At 41.7% G+C, this 9,217-nt stretch overlaps 1 protein-coding gene across 4 annotated transcripts in view; it reads right to left on the bottom strand.

Moving 5' to 3' along the window:
• Window positions 1-1,436: 1,436 nt before the first annotated feature.
• LOC148038129 (protein SUPPRESSOR OF GENE SILENCING 3 homolog) overlaps window positions 1,437-9,217 on the bottom strand; it is a 55,714-nt gene continuing 47,933 nt past the window's right edge. For 3 of the 4 annotated variants that reach the window (XM_087669257.1, XM_087669262.1, XM_087669279.1), the window contains 4 exons: window positions 3,613-3,907; window positions 3,268-3,512; window positions 2,130-2,311; window positions 1,437-2,031 (listed from right to left, as the gene is read on the bottom strand). In XM_087669257.1, the coding sequence (XP_087525383.1) occupies window positions 1,809-2,031; window positions 2,130-2,311; window positions 3,268-3,512; window positions 3,613-3,907 (945 nt within the window). In that variant the 3' untranslated portion in view covers window positions 1,437-1,808. Of the gene's footprint in view, window positions 2,032-2,129; window positions 2,581-3,267; window positions 3,513-3,612; window positions 3,908-9,217 lie in introns of those variants that run through there. The other variant, XM_087669271.1, reaches the window with a different exon arrangement.

The raw sequence follows: 9,217 nt of genomic DNA, 5'->3' as shown, positions 1-9,217 counted from the left end.
CACCACTCTTACGTTGCCAATATGATTAGAATTAATACTTTGGATGGCATTCCCTTTAATACTTAGCCCTTTCTATGCTATTGGAATTAGATTAATGTATAACCCATATGAACATACCCTTTCTTGCATGTGATTACTCAAACATTTCTCTTTTTCAGTGTACATGGGATAACCTTAGCATGCCTTGAGTTGCAAGTCCATTTCAAAACAATTTTTACAATTTAAAATTTCACATCAATTTATATGACCAAGTTGTTCACAAAGAGATTATAAAACACTCTAATTTACACAATCTCTCTTAAGAAACACTTTCATAATAGCACACACTCCAACTTGGTGCTATAAACTATAAATGAGTGGTAGGGATACTAAGGAACTAAGGACATTTCTATTTGACTCATGAACACATTCTTAATGGATATTTGCACATATGAATGGATTCACATCAAAGATCAAGTGGGACTGCAAAGCCTGAGTGGTTAGACGCGAACAATTGGCGCTGATTGAGGGAGGAGACTACAGATTCTCCAAGACGTTGGAGTCAACAACGCGAGGCGACGAGGGCACGACTCGAGGCCGGAGTAATCCATCATCTTGGGAGTGGTAAATACGATGGTCTAGGATAGAGTTTATACACATTTCGAATGGTACGATTATACCAACTTGAATGTGAGAACACTCAACCTAATGTGAGAGAGAGAGAGAGAGAGAGAGAGAGAGAGAGAGAGAGAGCTTCCATTGTTAAGGGCAAGTTTCATTGGTCTACATTATACTCTTTGCACTATGTTTTGAGAGGGCATTCAAAAAAATTTAACTTCATTAAAGGTCAAGGTTCATATACTTTTGTGCTCAAATCACCTTTGAAAATGACATTTCTTGAGGAAACAGTTGCATATAAAAATGTAAAGCGAGCGAGGCGTACCTTTGCAAGCTTCACAATGGTGTACACCACACACTTTGCTATTGCAGGCATGGCCGTGTGGAGAGAGAGAGAGTGTGTGTGTGTGTGTGTTCACTTTGAGACTCAAAGGGAGAGGAGTTTCTAGCAATCCATAGTTTCATTAAATATTATATCCTAAGTAAAGCCACATTGCTATAAATATTTTAAATGCTGGGCAAGGGCAAGTAGTTAAGCCAATGCAGTCGATGCTCAATTTTGATTTGAGAGTAGCTTGAGGTTGATTAGTGCGTAGGTTCCAATCAACGGCTGCACTCCAGCAGAACAAATCTATTTGCGTCGAAAGTGCAAGTGACTAGACTAATATAAAGCCTGGGACGAAAGACTATCAGCAGCGTACAACAAAGGGAGGAGAGATCTATGCTAGCTAATAGGCTACGTATAAACACGTTATGATGTAATTCATGAAAACAGACGTACAAGAGAGATCTGTCTAGCGGTGGCACCTGCTGCGACTCTAGAGAAGAGGGACAGTAAGGGTTCGAACGAGTCACCTGATTTATTCAAAGGCTACATGTCATGAAACCTGCTACAGACATGAGTCTAAGCAGCAGGCCTGTCATGAAAACCTTTTACAAAAATGCATCGAAGAGGCAGGCCATCATGAAAACATGGCTTATTGGTGTGCACGATGCGGTCATAGAAGTTCAACAGGTTCATGTAAAGCTTGAGAAGGAACGATCAATCCAAAGTTGGCTGGAGTAAAGCTTGAGAAGGACCAATCAATCCAAAGTTGGCTGCGCAAGGTATGGAGGACTATCACGTCATAATACCACATAAATAGCAGCTCAACAGATTTTAAGCACCTAAGACAAATACTGCTGTAGGTTCAGCCAGGTATATATTATATTCAGCTTCCTCTCATCCTAGAGAGGTAAAGCTCCTGAAGCTGTGCCTTCTCCTCCTCCAATTCCTTTTCGAAAGCAAGCAACTGTTCCAACTGATTTCGCATGAACTCTACCCTTTTCATGTGATGCTTTGCCATTAGATCTCTCTTTTGTGACTCGTAGTCTTTGCAATCATTTATGCTTGTTTCTATAAGCTCAGACTTCTGAGCTATTTCCTCAGCTAGCCTGTAAAAAAAAAAAGAAAATGAATGGTTTCAGTGCATATATGAATGAAGAAGAACAATTGAGCATATCATACGCATAAACACTCCTCTTCCTCTTACTTGTGCCGGCTTTGCTCCTTATCCTTGGGAATCCTAGCCTGCTTTTCCTCAAGCTGCTCAACTTGTTCAATCTGCTGCTCCTTGAAGTGTTCCTCCTGTTGTTGAAGCTCCTCTTCTTGCTTTGCCCTTCTCTTCATGAGTTGATTTATTTTGTTCTTGTAAGCTTTCTCGAGTTCATCCATCTGCAAAGCAGTAGCAAATACATCCCAGGTTATACGTAATCACGTACCTGCTAAGGTATCCTAAATGGATGTCGGTCTACCACTCCATCCAGATGATTGGATTTCATCTATCACAGCATCCAGGTGATATATGACATTCATCTTCAAGGAAGTGGAGAATATATCCACGTGATGCATCTTCAAGGAAGTAGAGAGTACATCCAGGTGGTATCACTTTTAACATATCCTAAATGTATGCCATTCATTCTGCCTGCCTTGATACTGTTTTTCTGCAACACCAAGTGTGGCTCTGCTTATCAAGCACACTACAAAAAAAAGTGTGACTTTGCTTCTCATGCATAACAGAAGAGTCTACCAGGAGTCAGCAAGCAAGCTTGAAAAGCTCACAAAGACACTAGCAGCACATAGACTGCCAACAAAATCAACATAACTGACGTGACCAGCAATCCTGAATAGCATTTGACCATATTCCAAGTTTCTGCCTCAACAATGGTTGACCATATCCTGATTTTCTGTCCTATGATAGAACTTGATTTCAAACAAGACAATTTGTGGAATCTGTAGGAAAAATTACCTTGGGTGGTCCAAGGAGAACTAACTGCTTGCATGCAGAAAATTGTCAAGCAATCAAGGTGAGAGTAGCGTAGTGTGTCCTTTGGTGCCTGTACTACATTATGCAGGGAGAATTTAGCTATCATGCTTATTGACAGGTTCTCAAAACTGTCGATGCTTCATATACTTGAGCGTAAAAAGGTCGCTGCCATAAGCTCACAAGCTGCTCGAGAACCCAACAGGGCACAGGACAGAAAATTGGAAGGAGTCCTCTTAACAGAAAGGTTGTCTAGGCAAACTTCTACATAATATTTCAAAATGCCCTTTAAGATATTACCTAGAAAAATACTATGTGACTACATCAAAGAAACTCGAAGAGCATTGTTGCTTTAACTACTCCATACCTCTTCCTGATTTTGATTATGCTGTTTCAAGGCTTGATGCCTAATTATTTTAATCTCTTCTTCTCTCAACCGCAATGTATTGGTAATCAAGCTGACCGTTTTTGCAAGGGTTTTGCTCTCCTCTTTCTGCTGTTCAACTTTCACTTTCAAATGATTCAACTGCTCATTATCTTCGTGCATCTGCCGCATAGGCACCACTACAACTTCACTCAGCCTCTTGAGATTCCACTTGAGCTTGGATTTGCCTGGATGAACAGCCACATAGCATATCAGGAAATGGAAAAGCACGCCAACTTGACAAACCATAATTTACACAGATCATATACAAAAAGTTAAAAAACTTACCAGCATGTTTGTTAAATATATCCATATCTTCATTAGATGCCATGTAACCATATAGTATGCGCTTGCCACCTGGATGGGATATGACTTTCCCAGGCTTGTCCCAGTTAGCTCGTCCTCTCATTTCATCTTTGAAACATTTATCAAGACGTTGTGCATCCATGTATCCTGTTGGTGTCTCAGGAAACACAAGAATGCTCATCCCACGATGACCTTGGGGACCATAAGCAGCTTTAGCCTTGAGGACATTATAATCTTTGAAATAGTCTAACAGTTCTTTGTTGCCCATGCCTGTCCACTATACAAACAAAACACAATTTCAATAGCTTCACTACTTTCTTACAAGTTTCCAATAACAGAAAAGTACATACTAAACTAAGTTGGCCCAAATTTAGTTTTCTGGCTACTTGAAAGCCATCAGAGCACTGTATATTTTGGCCTATTCTGAGAACCAGTCCACAGCTGTTACATTCTAAACACTTCGGCTGAAACAAGTGCAAAACACACAAAGAAAGCAGCACCAGCAGCAATAGCAAACACCAAACAATGATAGCAACAAGCACAAGAAGTAAAGGGGAGAAAACTTTAGCACAAGCAGAAGGGAAGCAGCTTTAAGAGTTCAAAAGATTAAGCAACCAAAGTCATTTATGAACACCTCATTTAGGTCTCCATTTACAGCCCCAAAAAGGCTTATTAGTATTTATTTGGCATTTATGGTGCATGGTAGGATAAATGCCCAAATTCTGCCTATAAATAGGGCATGAGCATTAGTCTTCCACACTATATCATTCATTTTTCATTCGTTTGTGCACTCCTCAGCACTCTCCACTGCTGTTCACACCCTGAGGACATCTCAATTCATAGGCTTCATGTACTACCTATTGCTGGCACCGTACTTTGTCCACTTTCAGGCTGTGTTTTCAGGGCAAATCTGGCCAGCAGCCATGCCTTCTCCAGCTGACTGGTGACCTTCATCCTCATGCTGGTGACCTGATTTCCTAGCAGTTCTGACATGCATTTTGGTGCTCCAGCTGCTGCCCGGCTCCACACGTGGCTGCTACCAGCAGTCTTTGACCTGAGCACTGCTGTGTCTGCAGTTTCGGACTGTCAGAAGTGCAGCAATGGAAGCATAGACAAGTGCTGAAATAAACTGCTGAACACAAGGCAGAAGAGAAAGGAAACAAAAGAACAAAAGAACACTGCAAAGAAAGAGAACTCAGAGATGTGCTCAAGAAATGAAATCCATATACCAAACACGAGAATGATGCTTACAACAATGAGTACTTGGCTGTGTGGGCATCGGGACTGGCTCCTCTCTCCACCAAAAAGACTACCTGAAGAGTGACGACGACTGAATGAGAGGAGCCATTGAATAAATAGGCCCAAAATATGCCAAATATGGCAGCTGGTCGACCAGCATTTAAATGCCAAAATAATGACTAAGATGACTACTATAAAATGCCTAAATTACCTAATAATATCAAGCATAGACTAGACTCACACATGAGCCGACTAAGCTGCTAACACGCTCTCTTAGATCATGGGTGATCGGATACAATACAATGATACAATGATAATCATATACAACAGAGAACCACTAGTGTAAAACCATGGATATCCAAGTAGTGGGTGATCAAGCCACCACCAAGGTGCCTCGGAGAGAACCTGGGGTCAATGTTGATCATACTGGCTCCTAAAAATAGAGAAGAGTCATAATAGATTTCCGTGTTTATCAACAATGTCTCACAGTAGCACACAAGTCTATCTTGTCAAAAATGCCTTTGAACATATGTGACCATGGATTCCCCACCTTTGGTTAAGACTGCCAAAGTGTCCCCTCATGTGAGCTCAAGACTAGGAGCCAAGCCTGCTCTCTGTCAAAGAAAACAACTCATTATGAACTTGGATGTCAATCCCAGCTCCAGGATTTGAACCTACTAGACTTCGGTCAATGCATCAAGAATGTCTCAAAACCTGTGCACCTGTATACTTGTATAGATGAGGCGCAGCTGCCCCATCTCACTTGCCTCTTATACTCCCTCTCTGGCACCAGAGAGTTGTGAGCGATGACCATATCACTTGGACTAGAAAGTAGTTGAGGAAGATGCAACCAAGCCCTTTTTGCGGTTTGAAAAAGTGGATCTCTTCCGCGCCACAGACTTTGCCTTGGCCGAAGGATCGGAATCACAATTTGAGGAAGAGGATGACTCATCGGAGGAGTCCACATCCCGCTTCTTCTTCTTCTTCCGTGAGGCTGCTAACTCCTTGCACTCCTTTCGCAAATGGCCCTTCTTACCATAGTGATAACACTAGGCCTTCGACTTCTTCTTCTTATCCACCTCTCTCTGAAGTTGTAAAGGCCTCATTGAATCCACCATAATGAGATGAGAGCCTACCTTGTAAATGCAAAGATATCTCATGCTCAAGAAGCATCAAGGACATATGTGTAAATCTCACAGGTGTAGAGGATATCTGCGCCCTCAAAACATTTGCATTTTCCACAGCATCAAACTCCGAGGGGAGTTTGTAGAGTACCATACCCACAAGACATGCCTCTCAAAGGGCTGACTGTATGTGTTGAAGTTGGTATTGTCTCTATGTAATATGGAGCAAAAATGATTGAATCTATTGAAGCTATCTATAAAGGGTCACAACATGCATGGGGGAAGGTGCCTTATACAACATCTAAAGCTTCAACCATATTTTTGATGATGTCCTATAGGAGGTAACCGTCGATAGAACTTCTTTAGAAATATAGCGAAGTAGTGCACAATACACATGAGCATTGTCCGAATCCCATGTAAGCACAGCTTCCTCATGGTTTTCCTCATCAAAATCGTCGGGAAGAGGAAAAGGATGCTAAGACCGAGGAATAGCTCCACATACAATGTACCAAATCCGCTTTCGCACAAACCAAGCTTTCATTACAACACTCAATGTAAGATAATCAGGTCCATGTAGCTTATCATTTGTAGAAGTGCACAGAGTAGCCATTTGAAGAGGAGAAGAAGAGAAAATAGGGGGTATATGAAGAGGAAATACAACCAAACCAACAGCAAAGACTTCATGAATTGAGAATTCACATGCAGTGTAATAAAAAATTTGATAAAAAACAAGATCCAATTGTTGCAAAATGAAGAAAAAACAGTTAAAAGCAACAAAAACGGCCTATACAAACGATTGCCCAGCCATGGTTAGGGGCTGAAAACATAGGTTGCTGGCTTGAAAAGCGCATGCCTGATAAATAGGGGGAAGGAAGACTTGTAATTAGCAAAAAAATCATAGTAAGAACCTAGATCTTGCAATTTGATACCATGTCACAAGTAGTGCAACAATGGAAGCATAGACAAGTGCTGAAATAAACTGTTGAACACGAGACAAAAGAAAAAGGAAACAAAAGAATACTGCAAAGGAAGAGAACTTAGAGATGTGCTCGGAAAATGGAATCCATATACCAAACACGATAATGATGCATACAACAGTGAGTCACTGCTTGTGTGAGCATTGACACTGGCTGAAACCAGCCTTCCTTCTCGGATAGGGTGGTTTAACCTAATTAAACACTTAATTACAGCAATTAGCAAATGAACATAAACTGAAATGCTCACTTTACCTTCATAAACTTGGACAATGGACACCCTGTTGGCCCCAAAACTAGCGTCCCTTTCGGTATTTCTTTAATTTCAATTGCTGATGGATAAATTACAAGCCGAGATTTCACGATCTCCTTGGCTGATTCAAAAGCCCCTTGCTGTTCCAATAATCAGCAAAGCATTCAAGCAAATTGCCCCTTGATTTTCACCCAGGACTTGCTCTAATGGAACCCCAACTGGTCAAATGCTGCCCCAAATTCACAATAGATGGGCTTGCATCTGAAATCCTCAAAATTCCACGAATTTCCGGTGCTGACTTCAGTGTACAATGCCTTTGACTGATGGCACGGGTCCCAAGGTGGTTGCTAAACCCTAATTATTGCTGTAATTTAGGGTTTACAGCAGTAAACTCTCTGCTGTCCACCAAATTTGGCTGTACTCTGCTACCCATGGCTGAGAATTGCTGAGAATACTTGAGCATAGACTGGAGGAGATGAGAGAGTGCTGTAGAAAGAGAGAAAATCAGCTGAAATGTATCTTCTGATTCGTAGCTCTGATGACAAATCTGATGGCACCAATAGCTTCAAAAGGGGGATAAAACATCAGCTCTGCTGTTGAGCCCTCCTCTCCTACCGCCGCCTCTCTTGAGGCGGAAGAGAAAACCTGTTGCCCCCTATCCTATCGCGGCGCATGATCAGTCGTTGTCGCCTCTCAGAGCCAAATCTAATCACCTCCTCTCCCTCTTCCAAGCTCCGAACAGCTGCAATTCCACTTCCACCACCCTCCAACAGCCTTCTCCCTAGTTGCATGGGAAAGTTTTGCCAAGTGGCAGCCTTTCTAATGCATTTTCAGTCATTAAATTAATTTTTCAGAATTAATTAATTCTGAAAATTAATTTCAGCCCTTTTGACCCTGCCCAAAATTAAACATGCCCATCTGTAATGAAATTGGCTAGGCCATTTGCAACTTGGAGTGGTTCCCAACCTCTGTTGACCCTTAGACTAGCATTAATCAATTAATTAATTAATGCTAGTCTCTAGTGTCACCACTGACACTTAATGGCCAAACAATTGTCCTAGGGTCCAACCTGGCACCAACTGACCACCAAAACCCAGTTGGCATAACTTAACACAACTTTTGCCTTTAACACCCACTGCATCCTCGGGGTCCTTGGCCCGTTCCCATGAAATAACTGCCATGTGCATCACATGTGCTAAACAACCTTGCACATTTGATTAGTAACTTAATTAAATGTTACTAGCAAGATTAAAGCATCTCAAAATTTTACGTCCCCGTGACACTGGCTGCTCTCTTTAACAAGAAGATCACCAGAAAAGTGATGATGAGTGAATGAGAGGAGGAGCCACTGAATTAATAAGCCCAAGATATGCCAAATATGGCAACTGGTTGACCAGCATTTAATGATGATCGACCAGCAAATGAGAGGAGGAGCCAGTGAATAAATAGGCCCAAAATATGCCAAATATGGCAACTGGTTGACCAACATTTAATGATGATCGGCCAACAAAATAAATGCCTAAATAATCACTAAAATGACCACTATAAAATGCCTAAATTACCCAATAATATCAAGCATAGCCGAGACTCACACATGAGTTGACTAAACTGCTTACAGGACCTGTTCCCACACTGATGTTGCTGTGTTTTTGTCTTTAGCAGGCCATCTAGCCGGTTTTCTACCTCCTGAGCACACTTGGACTGTTGGTCTTTATCTTCTTCTTTATTGACAACGCCAACTCTGTTTTTCTCCCTGTTGTCCTTTCATCACTCGTGTCTACTTCGACATCCCATTGTCTAGAGCACTGTGTTTCGCTCCCTCCAAAGCATCTTCATGCATAGGTGCTGCCGTTTGATCAGTCAAGACTGTGCAGTCATCTTAAGGTGCCCTCACCTTAGTACTGGTCCTAGAGACACGGCCAGTTCGAGGCTCACTCCATTGTTTCTTGACACAAAAAAGATGGCAAAAGGAGATTGTTTCTCGAGACAAATTGTGA

The sequence above is a fragment of the Lygodium microphyllum genome, chromosome 3 (genome assembly GCF_053477565.2).
Source record: "Lygodium microphyllum isolate KBCC chromosome 3, Lygodium_microphyllum_v1.1.10, whole genome shotgun sequence".
In the NCBI taxonomy this organism is placed as follows: Eukaryota; Viridiplantae; Streptophyta; class Polypodiopsida; order Schizaeales; family Lygodiaceae; genus Lygodium; species Lygodium microphyllum.
The sequence above is the reverse complement of the archived record's forward strand: the minus strand, read 5'-3'. Positions and strand labels throughout refer to the sequence as shown.